The following is a 24,068-nucleotide window of genomic DNA, read 5'->3' as shown; positions in this document are numbered from 1 at the left end:
TATCTATAGCAGTCTCCCTTTTTAAATGATATACATACTATTCCTTACTACCTGATCCTAGTGCCAAAAGCAACTATTTTACTAATTTTCTCAATTAATTTTTGCTCTTGATCACTAATCTTCCTAAGTTTCTGCAGTCTTTTTGGTAACCTAGAACTATGGTTAAATATTTCAGGTCTGCATACTGCTAATCACACAGGGTAAACCTTCTTTTCATTTTGTATTTCTATCTTTGAACAACTTATATAATTTCCACATTTCTCCACCCACTAAGCCAAATAGCTCAAATTTTTTTTACTTCTTAAAAATCTCAACACCATTTTTTTATGTCAATTGACATTATTAAATGACATCTTTTAATCCTGGAAGAGATCTAAATTATAATCCCTAATTTTACAAAGGTGGAAACAGAGGTCTAGAGAGTTTGTCACGTGTTCACTTATTTGAACCCTACATATGCCTTCTTCACCAGAGTGAATATAGAGAATTGCAATTATTTCACACTGGAGTATGAAATATGCAGAAACGGCATTATAAACATATCTTAATAGACACGAGTTGGATCAATGGGAAAATTACTGAGTACAGTGAATCAAAGGAATAGCTTATAAATAATTAATGTTCAAACAAAACCTACTCCAAATAAACTAAGCATAGGTTTTACTCACCTCCCTTATGACTTGCTGTAACTCATCTTGCTCCACATTTTTATGCATTTCCTCAGCAGCTGGCGATAATGAGATTTTTCCATGCTCTTTCTCCACTTCAGATTTAGGTCCTACAGCCTCTGAGCCTTCTTCAGCTGCAACAACTTCCTCAGAACTTTCCATATCTGGAGGTGTCTGCACAGAGCCTGTTCTAGAAGGAGCAGTTGGTGTTAAGGCCACCGACGCTCGGAATACCTTCTTGCTTGGTACCAGATGGGTTTTGGGTCTGCCCACTGAGTCACTAGAAGGTACTCCAGTTCTATTGGCATGAGAGGGACCAGAACATACAGAAGATGACTCTGACGTTGCTTGGGAGAAAACAGATTCTAAGCTTTCTCCAGGAGGAACTTCAAATCCCATTTCTCCAAGGCCCAGGCCCAATTCAGACCTCAGATATGACTGTTCCCGCATCAGTTCAGTGACCTGGAGATGAGAAAAATTGTAATTCTTCTCTCTTGAAATTAAGATTGGTAGTTAAAAGAAGATTAAAATCCTAGGTTTGATTACTGCCCCAAATCACTTAACTTGTAAAGACATGATTCTAATGCATTCATTTAGTTACTACTCAATTTCATTTGCAAAAATAGCAAGGAAAATTTAAATTCACAGAGATCAAGCCATAAAATGTCTAACTAAACTATAGCTGGATGAAATTTTACTTGGTCCCATACAGGGGTCCAAATTACATATCAAGAAGAGTAACTTGTAAAAAATAAAATAGCTAATCATAATGCCCCCCAAATGAACTGATTTGCTTAAAAAATAATAAAAATCATACTTTTGTTCAAAAAGTAGTCATCTTACAGATCCAATTACCAAAAGGACCTGGAATCAGACTGTGAAAGCACATTTCCTGGAGTATGAATTACTTTTTATGATGCATTATTTCCTTTAGGCCACAAAGATAAATCACTGTTGTAATTAACTGGCTCTTTAGTGGCCAAAGATGGCAGTGGACTTTCAGAAGTGCCCAAGTCACTTCTAATCAATTTAACTAACTTACCAAATTCTGTATTTTAAAAAAATTTCATCTACATTAGGTAAACTGTGTGTTTATGAAATATTATATCATTCCCTTCCCCAGTGATTTAAAAGGAAAGAGGCTTACTGGTTCCATTACATTCAATAGAGAAGGGCATGACAAGTTATCAGCGCTTCTACTGCCACACATTCCCTGAAAAAGTAAGAACAATATATGTGTGTGTGTGTATTTTTTCAAATTGCAAGTGTTTTATAATGAACTAATTATTGCTCTGAAGCAGTCCTTTATGTCACAAAGGTCAGCCTAAACTGTCACAGGATCCTATAAAATGTGTTACTGAAGTTTGCATAGAAGATGTTCTGATTCTTTGCTCTCACCAACACACATTTCTCAGAATAATGGATCAAAACCTTTTATGGAAAAAGATATTCATTGACAATACAGGATATTCTTAGTCTGTGCTATACATATATATGTGTATACACACATTCTTATTCTACTCCATATATGTGCATATATATGTGTGTGTATTCATGCATTTATTTTTAACAAAATCAGGTATGTTGTTCAATTAACAAAGAGAAAATTCAGTATTTCAACATTTCAAAACTATATTCTTACAACTGAAAGATTTGGCAAAAATAAGAATACAACTGTTGGAGTTCAAATTGCACAGAAAGGAACATTAGGAGTAAGAATAGTGGTACAAAATAAAGAGAAACAGTGTTTCTTTCTATTCTCTTGGTTGTATACATGTTTTTCTGCTTTTACAAAGATCTCATTTGATTCCTTAAAAAACATAAAGAATGGAAAAGAATCCAGAATAAAGGAAACGTTTAAAGGAAATAGTTTTTTTTTCAAAGGCAAGAAAGGGGGAAAAGAAGGCTAAGTGAAATATATATATTACATATATCTGTGTTCTTCACAGTTACATGCAATGATTAACATCTAAATCAGTCATAGGTTAACCCACTATCATTTTCCCTTTAAAATCCCTAAACTTTTGTATTGTGCCTTATTTTCTATTATTAAAAATTATGATTTTTCAATGTATTTCTAAATATACTAAACATTTAAGAAAATAATTACAACTTGCACATTCCACTGATTTGTGGGAAAGGCTCCTTAAAAACTCTGCATGTCTCTGATGCCATTAAAATAAGTGTTTTTAAATTAAGGCATTTGTCCTAAATTGTGTGGAACATTATAAACAAGTCCTGAGTGAAAAACCTATGCACAACCCAAGGTAGCGTACCATGAGTGCTGAGGAGCGGAAGGGCGAAGGCACACTCACAGCGTGAAGCTGCTCCTCCAGCCCCAGCAGACGCTCCTCCAGCTGCATCTCCAGGTCCTGAAGTTCCATTCGGACTGAATTTCTCAAGCTCTGGAGCTGATCAACTTCATATCTATCAGTAGGCACAAAGTTTGAAAAAAGCAGTTTGGAGATTCAATGTTCACAACTCTCTCACAAGCTTTCAGAAGGTACTGAACTCCAAGTTCTATAAATTAGCACAACAGCGACGGCAATAGGTGTAACCACTGGGAGAACTGGTTTTTCTTCCTCTATCCTCGATTACAAATATCCCAAACAATAAAAAACAGATTGCAACCACTATCTTCCTCAGTCCACCAAAGGCAGAGAAGTTTACCTAGCAGAACACTATGCCCAATTTTATTTATACTGGTTCACAGACTACATAAAGGGTACACAACAGTAGAAATAAAACCCAGCTTCAAAAAAAAAGTTAACAATGCTTTTTAGAAAGAAAAATATTTTGAGTCAAATGAACTTTTACCTTTCATCCTCAGTCATATGATGATAAACCATGGTTTGCTGACGCAGCACTGCCAATTCTAAATCCATCATTTGCGTTCTAAACAAATTCAGGCTCCGCCTCATTACTTGGAGCTCCTGAAAAGTATTCTAAAATACAATACACAGCATTAGCTTCTAAATCACATAAATTATTTTGTAACACAGAGATTTAAGTAAGAACTTACTTCATAAAGAGGTAGAACAGATGATTTCTGAGTACTACAGGGAACAGCAGCAAGATCAGGTCCTCTCATCACAGGGTGCTTCAAAAGAGGCAAAGTATGATTAGAAATCAATGTTAAAGTGACTACTTCCAAATTATCTAAGGTGTTAAAAAGGCAGAATTTGGGGGTCTACATATTTTTCTCTTTGAGGCAAAAAACAAAAACAAAAACCACTTCATGTTATAAGTAGGAACCAAATAAATCAGTCCCCAATGTTACCCACTACTCCTATCTGTTTAAGGTATGTCAGTGTAATTGGAACGGGAAAGAGGCAAAGGAACACAATAGTTCAAACCTGTGTCTTACGGGACCTCTCTCTTGCCTTGAGAAAGCAGAAAAATAAAAACAAAACTCAGAAATGTAGAAGCAATAGCAAATATCATTCTGAGATTACAGAAACTACTAACTTGGCTGGAGAAAGTAGCAAGCAATCATCACACTCATTCTTAGACATCTGAGTATCTACTATGCTTCACTATTTTAGGCAGTGAAAAAGATAAAAGGAAGTAAAAGTCATTTCCAGCCTTCAAGTGTTCTCACAGTGTAAAAAAGAAGAAAGAGAAAACAGAAGTAAAAAACATATATATAATATTGGCTGGGGGCAGCATGGGGAGTGCTATGATAGGAACAAGCAAAAATCCAGATTAGGTACGTGTTCCTGACAGTGGTGACCCCCGAGCTGAGCCTTAAGAGTAAAAGGGACTTGGTCAGGTGAAGAAAAGCAAGAGCGGGGTGTTCCAGGTAAAAAAAAAAAAGCTGAATGCGTAAAGAAACAGACACCTAGGGACACACGCCTATGGAGAGGCTTGCGTGCGGTCCAGCGTGGCTGGAGCACACACACAGGGAATGGGCCTGGAGAGACAGGCAGAGGCCGGGTCATGAGGAGCATCTGTCTACTGAGGTGGGGTGGGGTGAGGGTGGGGAAATTTAATTAGCTGAGTTACTGATGGGACACTGAAGAGAAGACCACATTTAGAGCAGAACAAGCTGGCCTAGACAGGTGCACTTGAGGGTGCAGGTGGACAGGACCCTGGGAATCCCCAGCTTCATATAATTGCAGCTGAAAGGTTAAATGTCTCACATGTAGATAGAACTTCATTTTGTAAGGAGGAAGGAGAAACACCCACTTTCTGGTTAGACTGAAAATCATTAGGAGACAATCATCATGAGGATAAAATCTATACTTAAAAGAAGGTGTATTTTACTACATAGCTTGAGAAGTTCCAACTTTCATTTTTACTGTCAAAGTGGCTGCCTGTCTACTATGTCACCATGATAAGGGATCTATCATACACACTCTATGCCTCTCGACTCTTAACTGAATAACCCGATCATTACATTACACTGTCATTTTCTTCATTTCCTCAACTGTCTAAATATAAGTAGTTTAGAAAGAGATTTAGAAAGGAAATGTGGGGCTTCCCTGGTGGTGCAGTGGTTAAGAATCTGCCTGCCAATACAGAGGACACGGGTTCGAGCCCTGGTCCAGGAAGATCGCACATGCCGCAGAGCAATTAAGCCCGTGTGCCACAACTACTGAGCCTGCACTCTAGAGCCCACGAGCCACAACTACTGAGCCTGCACTCTAGAGCCCACGAGCCACAATTACTGAGCCCACACGTCACAACTACTGAAGCCCAAGCGCCTAGAACCCGTGCTCCGCAACACAAGAAGCCCGCGCACTACGATGAAGAGTAGCCCCCTCTTGCCCCAACTAGATAGAGAAAGCCTGCACGCAGCAACAAAGACCCAACGCAGCCAAAAATAAATAAATAAATAAATTAATTAATTAATTGTTTTAAAAAAGAAAGGAAACGTGAAAGGCAAACCAAGAGACAATTTACTTCTTTCCAAAGCTTATTTTGGAAATTATTTCCAGCCCACTAACAAATCTGAGAGCAATGACTTTAAAAAGTGACAAGACACATAGACCGTTTTTATTCAAATTCACACTTTACCTGATTTTTTCTCTTCTGGGGTGGTCCCAGCCTTTTAACTCAGTGGAAGCAGACTAATTCTGTGCCAGGCGACCAGCATCAGGAGTCAGCAGATGAAGGGAAAGCTTAGTCAGAGAGCAACGAGTGGAACCAGGAGAATATACGGCGACACAGAAGCCAAGGGGAGGAAAACTTAGAAAGAAGAGATGGTGAACACTGTCAGATGGAAAAGAAAAGGACAGACGGTACTTGAGAGGGAAGTTCTTTTAATAACAGAGACAACTTGACTAAGACAATGACAGTGCAAGAGAGGCTAAAGAAGGGAGGAGACCTAATGAGCAAAATCTCTTCTCTAGAAAGGAGGGAGATTGTGAGCAGAGAAATTCACCTTGTTCAGAATTAGTTACAGCTTTTCCCTTGAGCTAGGAGGGAAGACGCTGGGAGGGGGGCAGGTACAGATAAGTTTAGGCATGTAGGAAATGAAGGCTGAGGTGGTTCATGCCTGATGGGTCCCAGCTTCCCTGAAAATTAAGAGATACTCAGACCAATAAAAGAAAAAAAGGTAAGAAAGATAAACTTTTTCTCATACCTGTGAAAGATTCTGCAGTGAGTTTCTAATATCATGCAACACTCTTCGCAACTGCATTTCGACGGCAGAAGGAGGGTTCAGAGAGCACACTCGGTAAGGGTAGGCAGCGTGTCTGTGTGAGTAAGGACACCCGAGAGGGGAAGCGAAGGCACTACAGGCGGTGCCTGGTATGTTGGGAATGCTGTGAGTGCTCAGAGTTCTCATGTGCTCACACAGGGGCCCTTCCTGCCACTCGGAGTGGACAGAGTGAAGGGCGCAGGTGGACTGAGATACAGGTGCCGGGGCATACAGCGAACAGGCCGGAGTCCTTCGCTGATGGCACTCCTCCAACCGGTTCACCTCACTCTGGGCGGCTGCTTCTTTCTTCACGAATGATGGAGAGATGAAAATAGTGGATTTAACTAAAGACTGACCATCCTGCTCAATCGCCTCTCTTTCTAATTTCTGTTCCTCTTCTGGTGTGTACTTGTAAGTGAAGGAAGGTGGACTGCATCTGGTCTCTTTTCCGGGGGATAACCGGACATTGACAGAGGACACAACCCTTACTGGGCTCAGCAAGGTGGTTGGTAAAGACTGAGACCTTCTTAGAGGATAGCCAGCTTTTGCAAACAAGTACCTCTGTTTTAACAAATCTTTTGACTTTATCAAGCTACGCCCCACTCTTTGATTAGACAGAGTGCAAACCTTCATTTGCGCTCTTTGCAAAGCTGTATTAACTCTGTCCACAGAAGAGGGAGGCCCAGTTGTATTTTCAGCGCCCTTCTCATTGCATTTAGCTTCAACAGAAGCCAATGATTTAAGAATATGGTGGGTGGTATACTGGGCAAATTCACATTCACTGCTTTTATCCACATCACTTTCAGCACTTGCTTCCCTCAGTAGTTCCACTGGCTGTGCTGGAGACACATCCTCTTTCCTTTCAGTAATTTCAGTAACGTGATCCCCTGCACTCCAGGTGGACTGTTGATGTCCTGTATTCTCAACAGTCTCACACTGGGGGAAATCCTGGCCATCTGACCGTTTGTCAGCAATTGTTGCTGCCTTCTCTCTTCCCATCTGAGGACAGGTAAGAGACTCCTCTTCTGATTCATTAAAATAAGGCTGGTCTTGTGCTGTTGGTGTGACGAGGTCTTCACCAAATGATGTGACTGTTGTCTCACTGTCACAACTGTCAGCACTACTCCCCATGGCTTGCAAGGACTCGTGAACCTGTGAAAAGAAAACAGGTAGAAGGATGGAGGATTCAAATAAGTAGTGGCATTAACAAAATACCAAATTGATACGATGCTTCTGTACTTTTGGGGTCTCCCACCTTGGTTTTGGCTCTGGTGCTGTTCTAAACTGCTTTCAGTGACCCTGATCAACAACCCCTCCACTTTCTCACAAAGATTATTCCAGATCTTTACTATTTTCCTTAAATCCCTTTTCAATACCCATCTCCTTTTCTTCTAACATATGACACTGACACAAAGAAAATGGACAGAAATTTCTTAACTTCTTTCCCAACACCTACAAATTTCCCCATACCTTTCCTCATCATTCCCTCCTCTCCATTCTGAAAGAAAACTGTATCTCTTTTCAAAGCTAATCCCTCCAACCTGTATTCTGATTACATCCTCTCCAGGGCTAGGGTATTTCTCCAGTTTCATCCCAGATTTTTCTGCATCAAGCTCTCTTTCTCTTAAGAGCCCTTTCCCTTAGCCAAACAATTTCCCTAAGTCATTACTGTATGAAAAAGACAAAAAGACCTATAACTCTTAAGCTATCATTCTTATTTGAAAAAAGTTAACATTCATATCTTCTCTTCATCACTGTACTCTCCAGTCATGCTTTTGCATCATTTAATGCATCAGAACTATTTGCTCAACTACTCAATTTCAGAATAAACAAATTCTCATCTTTTCACTCCAATGGCCATAGCTTTCCTTTTAAAAGTTTCTCCTCCATCTCCCAATTTTTATGCCTGCTGGATTACTCTGAGTTTCCTTAGAAACTTCTTGTCTGTCTACTCCTTAAACGCTATGTTTCTAAAGGGTTTTTTTAGGTTCTCTTTTTCTCTTATTCCAATTTTCTTTAAAATTTCCTTACAGATGTTTTAAACACTTTTCATGTACATTCTGTGTACTGCACACATAAACTATAAGCTCGTTGGGGATAAAGATGTGCCTATTTTCTGGGTTATCTAACACACTATAGCATAACAGTCAGATAATATTCAGCAGCTATGGATCCACAGTTTTAGTTAGTTATTAAATAATTATTGTAAAATACTGAAATACAATGACAGTAAAAAAAATTTTTAAATAACAGACAGAATAGGTTAAGGATTCTGTAGTATATTCTGTAAATATATATATATTAAATATATATATTTAATAGATTAAAATACTCTCTTTACTGGTGGTGCAAAAATAAAGGAGAAGCTTTTTTTGTTGTTTCTCAGAGAGAAATGAAGAATTAGTGAAACCTAAAATTTGCAGTCAAATGCTCAGATAACATCTGCATCCTAGAATTTTAGTCTTATTGTCATTTGAAAAATAAAGATTACACAGATGGTCTTGAAATATACAGCCAGTGAAAAACCACCTAAATATACAGAAGTTAATCACAGTGCCTACTACAATAGGAAATTTTACCTGAAGATGATTAAGGGAGAGGCAGTCTGTCGAATCTTCAGCAAAACCACTGCTATCAGAGTGCTGACTTGCAGTACGTAATAGTTGATCTACCAAAAGAAATTTAGTTATACAAAACTGCTAAATAGGACTTCAGTGAGTACAGTATTACAGATATATGATTCCCAAAAGATATATGATACACAACAGTGATTCTTTCTTAGAAAAGTATGCATCACTTATGCAAAATTGTGGCTTCAAAGCACAGGAAGTAACTTGAATTCAAACAAAATTGAATCAGATCAGAAATCCTCAGTGTTCAGTTGCTAATTAAGCTCTAATTATAAAGTATTTTGGTAAATCCAATTAATGTCTTATCCTTGGAGGACAAGAGGCTGAAATGAAAAATGGCTCTAATAAAAATAAAGTCCCAAAGTAAACCATTTTCATTATGTAAATATGTGAGGACACATAGTAGGTGAAATCAGAAGTTTAAATGTAGTGTGTAAAAACTTCTATTACCTTCCTAATAAGAAAATAAACATACAATTAAGGCCAACAAATTAAATAAGTTGTACACAGAGTACTTACATGTCTCTGATGTTTCAAATGATGCAAACATTTGTAAGTTATGAAACAATTATTTCTTAACAACTGAATGAAACTCAATCACATAGGTTCAACTAGTAGGTAATATTGTTAATTTTGCAATAAACTTGTTTGTTTTTTGGCCTCAAAACTCTAATTCCTGGTTAGTATAACCTAGAAATTTTTTTTTAAAGTAACTAAAAAGACCAACTAAACACAGCTGGTCTGATCACACGCCCAACCACACTACAAGTACCACAGTGGCGGAGACTTTACAGCTATTACATTTACTGAGGGAGACACTTCATGAGATAGTCAAGTTCCACAGAACTTAAAAAGCAACAGGCTAAATAAAGTGTGTTTACCAAGTCCACATTCATTTAAGACTTGAATGATAGAAAGTACTTCATAATATGTTTCAATAAAATCCAAAATTAATTACAGGTTGCCTGACTTTGAAAAATATTATAACAACCTTAGGTTCAATCTGGAGCAACATGAAACAGAATTATTTTTTTCCCATTAAAAATTTAAAATAATTCTGTAAGGTTGTTGTGAAATTAACAAAACTGCATAATGAAATATATGGAATTGATCCATATCCTTGATAAATCTAGGTAAATTGTAATAATTGTGAAAGTGAATTGGAATAAGCTGTTACCATAGGTACTGATTATGCATTTTATTATTTGAGAAAATGATTAACATGTCATAGAAGTCATCACCATAATTATGTGTTTGCATGTTTTTCTAAAAAAAACTAGATTGTCAGCGTTCTGAAGACAGGAACCTTATTTATTCTTCTTTGTATCCCAAGTACCTAGACCAAGCCAACAATAAAAAATGTTTGCTGAATGAATCAACGATAACTATCTCCTTAAAGCAAAAACAGAATTAAACAGTTTCTTAAAGGATTTAGAAGTGAAACTGCCCCATCTGCTTGGGCAAAGGGCAGTTGCAAAAGAGCCCAGGAAGCCCTGACCAGCTCCGTTCAGGTTCTCTCTGCTAAGATCTGTTTTATCCGCAGCATACTACAGCCTGTGCCAAATGCACCTCTCCGCGGTGAGCCCTGCCTGAATTCACACACATCAGGTCAAGTGTAGACTGCTCAGGCTTCAGAGCAGGTGTCAGGCAGTGGAAAAGAACAAGGAAGCCTGGGTTCAAGTTTCGGCTTTATCATCATAAGCAATAACTTCTCTCCTCCAAAAAATGGGATAATCATTCTACCTCACAGGGTTACTTCAGAAACTAAGTAGAACGTAGGTGAAACTGTTTTGTAAACTATAAATCACAACTGAGGTTCTTTAGTCAGACGTTTCAGTTTTACAAAAAACACAGTTCACCAAAGAAAAAGATACAACTAAAAAGAAATAGACCTCTGTCCTAACTGAAGAGATAAGACATTATTTCTAATTAAAAACCAGGAAGTTAGAGCAAACATTAAAGTGAGAACAAAACAAAATGTGGAAATTCTATTTATCCAGTATTGCAGAGAAACGTAAACAGGACACCCATATACTCTGCTAGACTAAAGAGAATATTGAACGTCTTCAGTAATTAGAAAAATGTTGGACTGCTCTTAATATACCTACTGAATGTTAGCTTGTGACACGAGTTGAGTCACTAAACCTGTCTTCTTCAGTATGTAAATCCCAGGACTGGATTTGAGATTAAGATCACTGTAACTTCAAAAATTCTATTACTAACGTGTGAAGTATTTTTATACATGCACTGTATGCATTTTTACTAACTTTGTGAAATGAATATATTATACCAGTGATTCTAATTCTGCCACTATGATTAATTTAAGATATCTGTATATCACATTATCAAAATTTGATAGGCTACCTTCAAAAAATGACTAAAACACTGTGCTGTTCTCACTCCCTCTCTCTCATGCACACACACAAAACCATTCTACTGTTACTTTATAAAAATGTGATTCAAAAAAAATGTTACCATTTTTACTTATGCCACCAGAAATAAGTGCTCCTCCATAGATAAGAGGAAGAAACCCAGATGTGAATACAAACCACATTCCATCTTTCCCACCACAGGAAGCTTACTCTTCGAAGATCTTAAAGTAATTATGCTGTTTTTATCCTCTTTTTGACACAGGGCAAGCTGCTTTTTCCAATGCATCCCTTGTCTACCTATCTAAAGCAAAGATTCCTGGATGGCTGTGAACTCTGCCTTACAGCTCAGGAACACATACATAAATTCATGGACTCACAAAGGGAAGAAAATTAAGCAGGAAAGTTCATTTTGTGTCTGACCAGAACTGTGATGACCTAGTGAGAGTGGAGCTCTTGTTTCTCAGTACCATACTGCAATAAAAGAAAAATTATATGCAAATTGTCTCATATGAAGTCACTTCAGAGATCAGAAGAGAACAAACATGTAATTTCCTATTCTAGGAACATACATATGAATCTTTGCTTAAAAAAAAAGGGGTGGTTCAGCATGTGTAAAGTTTTAAAAATAAACACTCCTACCTTCAGTGGTCATTTTAACTTCCTCTCTCCTTTTCTCTAAATCTCAAAAGCTTTGTGACTTTAAAGATGATCAGACATGTTTTTCTGTTGTAAGTTAAAAGTGAAGGAAATGGATTCAAAGGTTCTTTGGTCAATAATTAATAATTCAAGAGAAGAACAATGTCTGAGCCACTGACCTTTGATTTACAGTTTGAATTTAACTAGCTTTACCTACTGCTGAGAGACTGACTGGTGTTTTCTGCCAGAGGCACATTCATTTATTACACCTAGGAGTCGCATTTAAATAATAAAAACCCAGAGGTGGATAATACAAGTGTATATTTCAATCCCAACCATGTAAGAAGTAGGCCTGACTCTGTTGCTCTATCACTTCCCATCTAGCCCTTGCGCAGAACTGAAAAAATATTTAGAATACACAGAATTGTGTAAGGAGGTCATTACAAGGTAAGCAAACTAAAATTACTTTATGAGCACAAAAGTCTTCAGGAAGATACAAAAAATTCTATAACCAAACCATAATGAAGCAGGCACACCTGTGTTCTTAATCTTCTTTTTACACTTACAGGTACTACAAATACTGATAGATTAAAAAAAAATACCTTTTCCAAATCCCCCAAAGACACTTTGGTAATGTGCTCGGGAACTAGTGGCTACTGGTTTACTTACCTTTTTTTGACTTGTTAAGACCTAGCTGGTAAGTGGTTGGAACATGAGGAGCTTCTCCCTCTGTACTTTGAACCTAAAGAAGAGTTTTAAGTAGTTAAAACTTAAGAATCTATGGCAAAGAAGAACACCTCTTAATAATCATTTACTAAACAACCAACCTAAGAAGGTACCAATGCTTTATATATTTAAAAAGTGCATCCTATCTCAAAATCGTTATAATGTCCCACATCTCAATTTTACGATCTATTTTTCAGTTAACAACAGGACTGCAAGCTTATAGCTAGCAACGAAAAATAAGTACATGTGTAAACTACTTCATTAAAAAAAGTTACCATTAAAATGAAAAACAGATCCAACATTAAAAGTTCTTCTCTAAATGTTAAACTTCAAAGTGTAAGGTCAATCCCAGGAGAAATGCTAATACACTCACTGCAGCACACTGGCACACACTTGAAGCAATTACAAATCTTGTATCTTGAAAAACGGCAATCATGCTCCCACTGCAAAATCTTATAAAAGTCCACAAATTTTCAGGTATCAAAAACCACTCATGTGGAAGACTGCTTTGTCCTGACACAAATGTTCTTTTAAGACATAACTTGGGAGTTGTAAGTAGAAAAGCAGGTTTCATTATAGGATTAAAATGTTGAAAGATCTTAGTCATAAATCCTCCCTGAAAATTATGCTCAAAAAGATACCAAACCCACAGAATTTGTCCTTTTATGCTGTCTTTTTTTTCCCTACCTAAACAACTACATAATTTAGGAATTTCCAGATTCTTTATTCATCACACTCACTCCCCAAATACTCTTACTATATCTACCCTAACATAACTAACCCTATACTAAGAGTAAATATTTGCGGGGGTATGCTACTAACGCCCCACACTTTACCCTATAATGATTAGTACTTAAAATAATAAATAACATCCTAGTAAAGTGGGCAAATTAGCCAAACATTTGGGCTTTCAGCCTTGAACAAGCTGGAGAGCAAACAGCAAAACAGGTTTTAGATAGAACCCTCGCAGTTCTGAGCTATGACTCCATTCCAGAGTAAGAAAAATTCCATAGGAGTGAAAGTGGAATAGCCAACATGAAAAAAAACTTTGAAGGTTAAAGATACTATTACCCAATTTAGAAATTGCTCTGATTTGTGATATCTTTGTTCTACATAGTTGAACATGAATCCAAGTTTATGTATCTTTTGAAAACTGAACGCATACTGGTCATTTAAAACCATCACCTATAAATCATATATAAAATGGTTTCTACTATCTTTGTTTTTATTGAAAAATCGTATTCTTCAAAGCAGCAGACATAAGTTCAACAGGAAAACCATTGTTTTGTGTGCAAAGAAACAAAATGCATTTTCTTTTTATAGTCAACAGGAGGTCTATTATTAGCCTCTATTCAGGCCTAGCCTACTTCAAAGAGTTTTCTGTAAACCAAGTATCAAACAGACCAAAAAAAGTATAACAGAAATCTAAATGTCTCTTTAATTTTATTCTAGGAATCTCAGCTTAGGCAAAAGATTATGATCTCTCATTTTTAAATGTAGAATTATCACATACTCTATTCTTTAGATTTATAAAATTAGTCACAAGGTAACACGACTTTGATGAATATGTGTCCTCAGTATACTATCCTTCAAGATGCTGCTACTCCATGGACAATAAAAAAAAAAACAACTCTCTCTCTCCCTCTACTACAAACTCCATCATTAACTGAAAGAAAAGAAGAACAGGACCCTTAAAAATGAGCTGACAGGATCATATTTTACTAATAAAGCTACTAAAGTTAGGATCCTTCCTCCTACTTACTCAGCAAAGTCATCAATCACTTGCTGAAGACAGAAATAGACTTGCTAGTGTTAATGGTTGAATTTCATAGCTTATTAGGTTTCATTATTGGCTACAGTTGTGCAGAGGAAAGCCATCAAATTCAAGATGGGGTGCACCACAGAAAATTATAATGCAAACACGGAACTTAGATTTATGTGGCAGGATTTTTCCTATTCCATGGTTTCAAATCCTCAGTGGAATTCTGGTCATTTGCTACAAGTTGGTCTTTTATTAAATTAACTATAGCTGAATATTGATAACCGAATTGAGTGATGAATAATGGGTGTTCATTATACTATTTTCTCTAAACGCTGGTAAGTTTGAAACTTTTCATAATAAAAATTACAAAACAAAACAAAACAAGTCAGTAAACCAAAATGATAAAATCACTTGGTCTCAGTGTTTTGGGATTTAAAGCTGTAGGAAAACAGCTTTAGAATAATTCACACATTTGAGTTACTACATTTTAAAAATATTTTAATCAAACAAAGATTGTATCTTTCTGAATCAATGTCCTGCTACCACGCAGATACCTAGTTTGATTTTTCAAAATCTGTCACATTTATCTTGACTAAGACATATCTTCTAGGCACAATACTATTGTACTATGTTTTATAGAGCAGCAACACCGTAGAATGTTCTAACTCAAATCACCCTTCCTCTAAGGTTTAAAGAGACCTATACAGCAGAAATCCAAAACTGGAGCTTCAAAAATTACAATTCTGTCTAATTTTTAATGATACCTCAAAAAAATTCAAAGGAAAGCATTATTTTTCCAAAAAGGGGCAGGGGGCTGGGCATGGAATGACTTGAGTTCTTCTCCAATGTCTGACCCTATCGACCAGTCGGACCATACCAAGTTTTATGGTGTAATCAAAAGGAGCAGGTTTATACAAAGACTCAAATTCAAGTCTCATTCTGAAAGGCCAACAGAACAACTTAACTACCTGTCAGGTATTTGACTGATTTGGGATTACTTTAACTCAGGCCAGTAAATAGAATAAAAAGAATCCTGAAACTTAATGGCTAAAAGTAAGTAATGAGGTATATTAGTTAAATCAACAATCAGTGTGAAGACAGGATTAGAAACATTTACTAACACTTCAGTAGCTTAAAAAATTGTATATGCTGCCAATAATATCTTTATTTAAATATAAATTTATTTATAGAGTAAGAGACACAGGACAACCTATTTACAGAAACACACAGATAAAAGTTCTCCTTCCTCTAGCGTTTAAGCATGAGAAAATTTTCCTTTACACCTAAAAGATGAACAATTGCTTACTGAGTAAAATCATTCTGGTTTAACTGTGAATCATTCATGCTACTAATTTATGGCTCTAGAGAGTTACCATGATGTATTTATTCAAAATAAATCATTTCAAGAAGAACACAAGAATTATCCAAGCAAGTCACTAAGAATTAGAAAACTCAAGAGTGGGGTTTTACAACTTTTAGATACACCAAAACAGTCTGCAAGATATTTTTTATATGGCAAACTGACTTTTAATTGAAAATAATGTCTGGCCTTTTTTGCTTATCGTAAGAGATAGTCACTTTCACTCTCCAAGGCCTGGGTCAGTCTTGTCATATATTTAACTCTTTTTACATTTAAATAGTTCTCTCTGCTCCCGGTGACTGTCAGATCTTACCTTCTGCTTCAGAGGGACTAGGCAGCTTCATGCACAGAGCCGCATCTGCAACATTTTCTCCTACCTAGTTACCCAAAGCAGTGGGCATTCAGTTAATCTGTTTAAAAACTGGCTTACTGACAGTGTGTGCGTGCTCTGGCTTATATTTATTTGCTATTTTTACAAAAGGAAGAAAGTTCCCAATAGGAATCAAACCTCAAGGGAAAGGAGTGCAAAAGAAAAATAGTAATGACCTACTTTGAATGGGATCTAAAAGTTTGCTTTAATAAGATTGTTCTCTTCATTTGTCAGTATGATTCAACAAGCTTGGGAGAAGAGGAAATTAAAGAAACACATTATTTCCTTTCTTTATCCATTGTTCTACAAGCTTTCTTTAAAGTTCCCAAAGGGATTAAAAACACAATTCTAGGAGGTTTTTATCCATATTTGAAATATGTCTGAAGAATAAGGATTATCCTTAAAATTCCCTGTTATTTACAATGTAGCTATGGTTGACCATATATTCTTTTTTTGAAAACAAAAATCTTCCATTATCCTTAAACCACCAATGCCTATAATTTTGTACTTCAAAAAAATATTCACTTCAGTGTTGTTACTTTCTTCACTAACTGCTTTTGCCAGCAGAGGGAGCAAAAAAAAAAAGAAAAAGAAAAAAAACCAAAACACCAGCCTATTATTAAATGTTCACCTGCTGCCAAAGTACATCTATCTAGCACTTTATAAATGTTGTAAAGAACTTTCGTGTATGGCATCAGTAATTTAAAAAACAAAAACACAACTCTGGCTTCGAATTCAGGAATTCTAGAAATTAAAAAGCAAAATATGAGTGTCTTCTCAGCTGAGTCCCCAAATCAGGTCTGCAAGTGTCTAACAAGTATCTGCACTCTATCCAATTGTCAGAAGAGGGGCCCTAAAGGAAGGCAAGAGGTTACACTTTAATTATGAATGCTAGGACAAGTTTAGACCAAAACAAAGCCAAAAAAAGAATCGAACAGTGAAATGGAACAAAAAGGTTCTAATTAAAGTTGTCATTTTCTGAACTATATATAATGAAAAATAAAGAAGCTTACAAAAATTGTAAAATATTTCAAAGGGCTGCTCTTGCTCCCTTTTTATTTCACTTTTTAGTCAGAATTAAAGTATTAAAAGGTGCATTCAAAGACCACAAAAAAAGCTGTATCAGCAATTGAAATTTTGCAATAAATGAAAAATCTTAACTGATGTGAGAGATACACACGCACCTAAGAGGACATTTTATGGGCAGAATCAATTATCCTGTTTCCTAGTTCCCTAAAACAATGGCGAGTGATTCCAAAACAGCTGTGAGCTATTACTAAAACTATTCTGTAATAAATTTTAAAAAGAAAAATTGCACATTGTATAATTTATAGCCACAAATCGTTAGCAGTACATATGTGACTGTTTCCTCAGATGTAAAATAAGACCAGCACTGCTGGCCTCACACACTGAAGAGAGAAAAGTACTTCAAGGGCCTAGTACAGTGACTGCCACAAGGTAGGTGCTTGATAATGTTCAGTTTCCTGCCCCAAGGTATATAGCTCCAATGCATAAGTTACCCTCTGACTATTCAAAAGCAGTTTTAGGTGAACCTCATCAAAACGAATATTTTTATCTTGTCCAATTTGAAATTGATGTAAACTAGTAAGAATATCACTAGGTTAAAAAAAAAAAGTAACCAAACACTGGTCTTCTGGGGTTGCAGAAATCCTTTCAGTGGCCTTTCAAACCTTCTTCCTCGAGATTCCCTATCCTCCCCTTCAGGAAATATCTTCATGTTCATGTTCCCAGACCTACCCTCAAAGCCTTCTTCACACCTACCCTTCCACTGAGATACATTAAGAAAAGCTTGCCCAAAGGCACACAGCAATTCAGTGGCCCAAACAGAACTCAAACCTGTTTGATTTCAAAGCCTGTATTTTTAACTATTATGCAATATAGATCTGAGTTTGGATATATTCTCTCAGGGCTTTCTCAGAGAATCAAAATCTTAAATTGAGAGAGAAAAGGGGTTAAAGTTCAAGTATGAGCAATGGATTACAGAAGATCTAGAGGGGCCATTATCTTGACATCACATAGTCCTGGGACTTCTTGGTTTGTGAAACATAAAACAAAAAACCTGGAAAGTCAAAATCAGGATGATTTTTTTCTAGTATAAATCTATTCACCACCTTTCATTTTAAAAACATTTTTTGGCACTTTTTCCCCTAACTCACTGTTTAAAACAGTTCTCAGTAATTTTCTACCTACCTCTTCCATTTCAAAGGAGTCCTTCTGCTGTGCCATTATATTTCTTATGGATGGGATTGTCAACGGTGCACATGGCTCTTTTTCAGGTGTGGACAAAGGGACATTTTTCAGCTCCCTGCTATTTTCCAGCTCACTGTGGCTGGACATGTTGACATCGCTATCTAAATGAGTTTTTATAATACCAGCTTCCTCACCCAGTTTATTCTCATGACTTTGAGTTTCTTTACTTTGTCCACTTTCAGTTTCTTCGTTAAAATTACTGTTTGCTTCATCAGAAAGTCTATCAATGTCAGCATTCTCCATAACAGCTGCTGAACTACCTGATACTTCTTCTTTAACTGTAGCCAACATAGAAGATGAATCTTTCTTCTTCACAATTTTTTGAGACTTTTGATCATTTTTATTGCCAATTTCTTCCATCACTGAAACATTTAGAGTCTTTCCTTTGTCAACTGCTGGGGAAGGAGTACTACCTTCTCCTTTCTCTGTTTTATCAACACATAAATTTAGTTTTGATAGTGTTTTCATTAAACGATTTGCAGTGTTACTTCGGGTTAAAGGTGGAGGCGAGTCTGCCTCCCTGTTAGAGGTCGCCGAGGACAGACTCCCAATTCTCTGCAGGGGAGTCCCAGAGACTTGGGAATATAAAGAAGAAAATGCATTGGCCACAGTAGTAAGCACTTCAATTTGACGAAAACGGCCTATAAAAGGAAAAAAACATGAATTATATATATTTATATTTATATGTGTATATACACACATATACACACACATACATTAATTAAACCATTAGTACTGTTCAGAATTTCAATTACTGAACTACTTAAATCACAAAGATTATGAAACCAGATTTTTTTCCTTATCTATCACTTAAAACTTCTCTACATTTACTGTGGAGAGGGAGAAAGATTTTTCACTCTTAAGCACTAGAATTTACATTTTAAAAAATCAAAAGCAAGGACAAAGCATAATGACAACGCTGAATAAAACAGAAAGGACTAGCTATTGATCTATAGTTGCGACTCTGTTTTTAGGTCTTGAACTCTTCCTAATGTGAAGTATATGTAAGTATATATTTTATACCTAATGGGCGGGAGGTTGGATTTATAGATCTCTTAAAGCTAATCCAAGGACCACCTAGGGATCCCATTTTGGGGATTTCTGGTCAGCAGAGAAAAATAAGCAAGATTTAACTTGAAAAATCATCAAATTAGCCTTTCCATTGTAGCTTTACATGAAAGCATCTGAAATTGACTGACTTCAACTAATAGTAACAAGGCCCCTCCTCTACTTCTTTCCTTTTGGAACAAAAGCAATCTGGAGATAAGTATAAGGTTCTACAAGTTACATTCTACGGATGTAACACTTAAGTAAGTGGAGAATGGGGTGGGGGGGTGGGGGAATAGGTAAATTAACTTCTATAAATAGAATAATAAAAATTTATAATATGCAAAACAGCTATTGTGTTAACCTCAATAATTAAATTGCCACCGCTATTCCTAGAAATTAATAAGGCTTTAAAAACAAGACCATCTTGCTGTAGATGCCATAATTTTAAAAATAATATGCTAACATTTAAAAACCTTACTTGTTAAAGCATAATTTGGATTTTCTACTTCCATCCGTTGCATTTGCGCACTCAAAAATACTTTAATATCTATTCCTCTGGCAAATGATGATGAATTAAAAAATCTGGAAGGAATTTTAGAAGCAATATCTGGTTCATCTCGTCCAAATCCAAGATTATAAAGGATTTCTTCAGGATCTTCCTCATAAAGTTCCAACAATTCTGAAACACTAAAAAGAAAAAAAAAAAAAGAAACAGCAAGATGTAAAATAAGTTTATAATAGTCCATATCACATTATAAATGAATTCATATTTCTGCTTTCCTGTGAAAAAGTCTTCTACAGCTTCTGCTGTTTAACCCATTATTTATTTCAGCATCTTTATACGTTGGGTACCAAATGCAATAAATAACCCTTAAAAAGGGTCCATTCTCTCAAGCTAGTTTTGGGAAAAAGAGCTAAGCCCTAAGAACACCCTCAGTAAGAAACTCTGATTCCTCACCTTATTTTCTTTGTCATTTTAAAGAGATTTCCAGTAAAGCAGCTAAACAATTTGAGGACAGATAAGGGAGAATAAGGAGTAAACAGATTAGGAAAAAATGAAAAGGGAAAATGCACTAGGAAGTTGGTACAACTTTGGTACCAAGGGACATTCTGCAGAGCTTGAGTTTTTCTGCTATCTTTGGCTGTCCTAGAAGAGGCAATACAGGTAACAACTGATCTCAGAAAAGTGAAGGAGGAGCTTACTTTCAACTTCCCTCTAACCACCTGCACTCAGGAAGTAGGAGGAGTAAAGTAATGAGAGTATGGGTTACACAAAGGTAAATTCTTGCTCTAATTCTATTGTGCATTGAACATTTATTAACCCTTATCTCTCATACCAGTGATAATCCAAGCTGAGACTCACTGGGGAAAATAGGAATGTTAGAGACAGAACTTGAGCAGAAGGAAATTTCAATCTGTTTCAGAGAAAATGTTCAAATTCCAAAACAATAATTTGGGTAATAGTTTAAACTGGTTCATTATGCACACGTATTTGCTTATTTTAATATATAGTTTAAAGATCTTTGGTTTTATATGAAGATAAATCTACACTTAAATATCAAGCTTTAAATTATAAAGGTTTATTCTGATTTTTATGTCAGAGTAACTCAAGACCCTAGAAGAATGGAGAATTTGGGAAGTAGAAATTATTCCACTATGGAGTTCCTCTTTCAAGCTGTTGATAGGACTCAAAATACTCATTAATGGATTCCAGCAGCATTTTTAACATATCTGTTAATTTTTATTTAATCTTAATTAAAAAAAAAAGAAGACACTTCTCTCAGTTATGCTGATCCACAAAACACTGTGGATTCCTTTTGACTTCATACTACCAAGTCAAATCCAAGGCTGAAAAGGGATAAGAGTAGGTCATCTACAACACAATGTAGTTGCAGTATAACTTCAGAATAAGTTACCTTGAGACTGTTCCACTACTTTTCCCGGATCCAGTGGAATTCATACTTCTCCCCTTCTGATGAAACTGTAGTCTTCTCTCTTTGGCCAAGATATTATTGCTATAAACAAAATTAGATTATATAAAACTTTATTTCCATAACTGTTCTTCATTTTTAGAAAGGAAAAAAACAAACAGCTACGTACCAGTTTTCAATTTGAGCATCAGTTTCATGGAGGTGGTTGGCTAAAGGTAAAAAGAATATATGCAAAGCACAGCTGTTAGTAGGACAATAACTACTATGATACAATCAACAAGAAAGCAAATTAACCACATTATTATAGCTAAATGCCTAATATGCCAAACTCCTGTCCTGGCTCATTAAATCTGCACCATTAAAGGTAATATAAAGATAGATAAGAACAGAGTCAGCAGCTTTTGGAGGGTGTTTTAGGTTTTCTTTGTTAGCAATGTAAAACTACCTCCACTGAATGTTTAAAATAAAAAGATGTATAAATAACCAATTAAATTTAACAGTTTGAAATAAGTAGTAAGAAGATACGTGGTATATGTGCTTCTAATTAGTCAATTTAAAAACTGTTAATAAAGAATACCTCAAAAGCAAAAACATGATTTAGCATTACTTAAGTGTGGCAATATCTATTCTTAACATGTGGTTTTTTTAAGGCTGGTAATTCACTCCAGTTACAACCAATTTTTCATGCACCTACTTTGAAAATTCCTACTCATTTCAACATAAGTTTTCTTTCAAAAGTTGCCTTTCAAGTTTATCCTAGATTTACAAGTTCTAAACAAATAAATGTTGTTAACATTAAAAGTTTACAGTGAGTTAAATTTACTGCATTTAAATTTTATAGACAAACATAAAGAATGAAATTAATTAAAAACACATCTTTTTCAGCACACCAGACTTTTTTCTTTTTTCACTTCTCATCTGCAGAGCCATGGCAATTTCTTATCAACCAGAAAGGTGTCTAACACACAGCATTCAATAAATATTTACTGAATGAATGAAAATAATCTTGAAACAATTTTCAGTAAAACAACATAATAGCTCCACTCTTCTCTGAGACTTCCTTTTTGGGTCTGGCTTCCAATAAAATCATTCACTATGGATGAACAGGCAGAGCACGGAGGATATTTAGGGCAGTGAAAATACGCTATATGATAGCATAATGATGGATACATGTCATTACACATTTGTCTAAACCCACAGAATGTATAAGACCAAGAGTGAACCCTAGCATACACTATGGACCTTGGGTAACTATGATGCCTTATCCTAGGTTCATCAATTGTAACAAATGTACTATTCTGGTGGGGGATGTTGACAATGGGGGAGGCTGTGCACGTGTGGGGCAGAAAGTATGTGGGAAATCTCTGTACCTTCCCCTCAATTTTTCTGTGAACAAAACTGCTCTAAAAAAATAAAGTTTTTAACAAAAAATTCTATATTGTGAAACTACTAAGGCAGATATCAAAAGTGCTATTTACAATAACAATAAAATGAATTTTAATAAGGGGTTAACAGTATGTTCAACTATCCTGATTGGGAAGCAGTAAGTTTGAGTTTATTTTATAGAGTTTATTCCTTAAAAGCATATTAACAGAAATATAAAAACTAACATATACACATATTCTAGAGTGTTCAATGTTAGAAGGCTCTAAATAAGTAATCTTATCATACAGATTGACTTCAAACTGCAAAAGATCAAGGATATTAAATTCAGTGGATAAATTCACTATTCATCAACTTACAATTCAAAAAGATTTAATAAAATCCTTAATTCTTTTTTTTTTATAAATAGCACACATTGGGACTTCCCTGGTGGCACAGTGGTTAAGAACCTGCCTGCCACTGCAGGGGACACGGCTTCAAGCCCTGGTCCGGGAAGATCCCACATGCCATGAAGCAACTAAGCCCGTGTGCCACAACTACAGAGCCTGCGCTCTAAAGCCCGCGAGCCACAACTACTGAGCCCATGTGCACAACTACTGAAGCCCACGCGCCTAGAGCCCGTGCTCCACAACAAGAGAAGCCACCGCAATGAGAAGCCTGCGCACCACAACGAAGAGTAGCCCCCGCTCGCCACAACTAGAGAAAGCCCACAGGCAGCAACGAAGACCCAACACAGCCAAAAATAAATAAATTAATTTTTTTAAAAATAAGCACACATTAATAACCCAGCTATACAGTTACCAATAATTTTAAAATACCAGTAAAACAATAAAAAATTCTTAATTTTACATTGTGGAAAGCTTTATTATGAATCCACAGAAAAAGATTATATAATCTGTGAAAATTTAAACATGGCACAATACACTTTTAAAATCCTAATGAAGCCTTGAACAGACATCAGCATAATCCTTTCTAATTAACTTCTCGTAACTCTATTTTGTCTTTGTCCTTTAATCTTCTAAAACTCTGGAAAAAGAGGAAGCGGGAAAGACAGGAGGCACTTGAATGCAAAGAGAAAGACAAGCTGCAGCTGTTAAGTCTGACATAAGGCTACCTCACACTAAAATAAGCTTCACTTTAGTTTTCTCACGTATAAATATTTAAGTTTCCTTCCTTTTGAGGGACAATTCTTCCCTCAGTTATATGACCATTGTTTGCCCCCAAATAGTTCCTGTAACCTTCAAAGTCCAAGGAAGACCTTTGGA

The 24,068-nt window shown here is 36.1% G+C and overlaps 1 protein-coding gene and 1 long non-coding RNA gene across 9 annotated transcripts in view; one reads left to right on the top strand and one right to left on the bottom strand.

Moving 5' to 3' along the window:
• The window catches only part of LOC309663225, an 82,983-nt gene extending 59,332 nt beyond the window's left edge, over positions 1–23,651 (top strand). Inside the window, exon 2 of the long non-coding RNA XR_014265154.1 lies at positions 23,213–23,651. This is a non-coding gene — a long non-coding RNA (uncharacterized lncRNA). The remainder of the gene's footprint in view (positions 1–23,212) is intronic.
• The window catches only part of ITPRID2 (ITPR interacting domain containing 2), a 46,766-nt gene that overhangs the window by 17,624 nt on the left and 5,074 nt on the right, over positions 1–24,068 (bottom strand). For 3 of the 8 annotated variants that reach the window (XM_082466669.1, XM_082466670.1, XM_082466671.1), the window contains 12 exons: positions 21,590–21,629; positions 21,406–21,504; positions 19,968–20,176; positions 18,380–19,080; positions 12,620–12,692; positions 8,892–8,980; positions 6,256–7,464; positions 3,691–3,768; positions 3,486–3,613; positions 2,945–3,095; positions 1,816–1,881; positions 669–1,130 (listed from right to left, as the gene is read on the bottom strand). In XM_082466669.1, coding sequence (XP_082322795.1) covers positions 669–1,130; positions 1,816–1,881; positions 2,945–3,095; positions 3,486–3,613; positions 3,691–3,768; positions 6,256–7,464; positions 8,892–8,980; positions 12,620–12,692; positions 18,380–19,080; positions 19,968–20,176; positions 21,406–21,504; positions 21,590–21,629 — 3,305 coding nt within the window. The remainder of the gene's footprint in view (positions 1–668; positions 1,131–1,815; positions 1,882–2,944; positions 3,096–3,485; positions 3,614–3,690; positions 3,769–6,255; positions 7,465–8,891; positions 8,981–12,619; positions 12,693–18,379; positions 19,081–19,967; positions 20,177–21,405; positions 21,505–21,589; positions 21,630–24,068) is intronic. The other 5 variants (XM_082466664.1, XM_082466665.1, XM_082466666.1 and 2 more) reach the window with 5 other exon arrangements.

The sequence above is a fragment of the Balaenoptera physalus genome (assembly GCF_965194825.1).
Source record: "Balaenoptera physalus genome assembly, chromosome: 6".
Classification (NCBI taxonomy): domain Eukaryota; kingdom Metazoa; phylum Chordata; class Mammalia; order Artiodactyla; family Balaenopteridae; genus Balaenoptera; species Balaenoptera physalus.
Note: the sequence above shows the minus strand (reverse complement) of the source record. Positions and strands in the feature narration are given on the sequence as shown.